Genomic DNA, 632 nt, shown 5'->3' with positions numbered 1-632 from the left:
CCCCACCCCCACCCCGTGCAGATGGGAGGGAAAAGCTAATTTAACCCTGAGTCTTGTTCAGCTAGCACGAGGATAGTTTCAGTCGGTGCCGCAGACACTAGGCTGCCGTGCGCACGCCAGTTTCCTGTGTAAACATTCCCTTTTCTTTCTTACAGTACAAGCCCACCACCAACAGCAGTTGTAAGGCTGCCCTGGAGGAACCGAAAGGCCAGATCCCCTCTCCCCTTCTACTGCTTCTACCAACTGGAAGCACAGAAAACTAGAATTTCATTTATTTTGTTTTTAAAAATACATGTTGATTTCTTGTAACATCCAATAGGAATGCTAACGGTTCACCTTGCAGTGGAAGATGTTTGGACCGAATAGTGGCATTTAGGGACTCGTGGGCTGTTCCTTAATTCCATACGCTGTTCAGATCCCGCAAGTACCCCAGCTCTGCTTGCCGAAACTGGAAGTTATTTATTTTTTAACGACCCTTTGAAAGTCATGAACACATCAGCTAGCAAAAGAAGTAACAAGAGTCATTCTTGCTGCTATTATCGCTAAAAAGGAAAAAAATCAAGACTCGGAACACCCTTTTATTAAACTTGACAAAGTTTCCATAAATTCTTACCGTCAAACTGACGGATTAT

General features: G+C 44.1%; 1 protein-coding gene across 1 annotated transcript in view; it reads left to right on the top strand.

Moving 5' to 3' along the window:
- The window catches only part of ATXN2 (ataxin 2), a 192,646-nt gene extending 192,462 nt beyond the window's left edge, over positions 1 to 184 (top strand). The window contains exon 25 of the mRNA XM_042780579.1: positions 156 to 184. Within this exon, the coding sequence (XP_042636513.1) occupies positions 156 to 184 (29 nt within the window). The remainder of the gene's footprint in view (positions 1 to 155) is intronic.
- The last annotated feature ends 448 nt before the right edge of the window (positions 185 to 632 follow it).

Source organism: Orycteropus afer, unplaced genomic scaffold (assembly GCF_000298275.1).
Source record: "Orycteropus afer afer isolate SDZICR_OR568_19922 unplaced genomic scaffold, OryAfe1.0 scaffold00048, whole genome shotgun sequence".
Classification (NCBI taxonomy): domain Eukaryota; kingdom Metazoa; phylum Chordata; class Mammalia; order Tubulidentata; family Orycteropodidae; genus Orycteropus; species Orycteropus afer.
The sequence above is the reverse complement of the archived record's forward strand: the minus strand, read 5'-3'. Positions and strand labels throughout refer to the sequence as shown.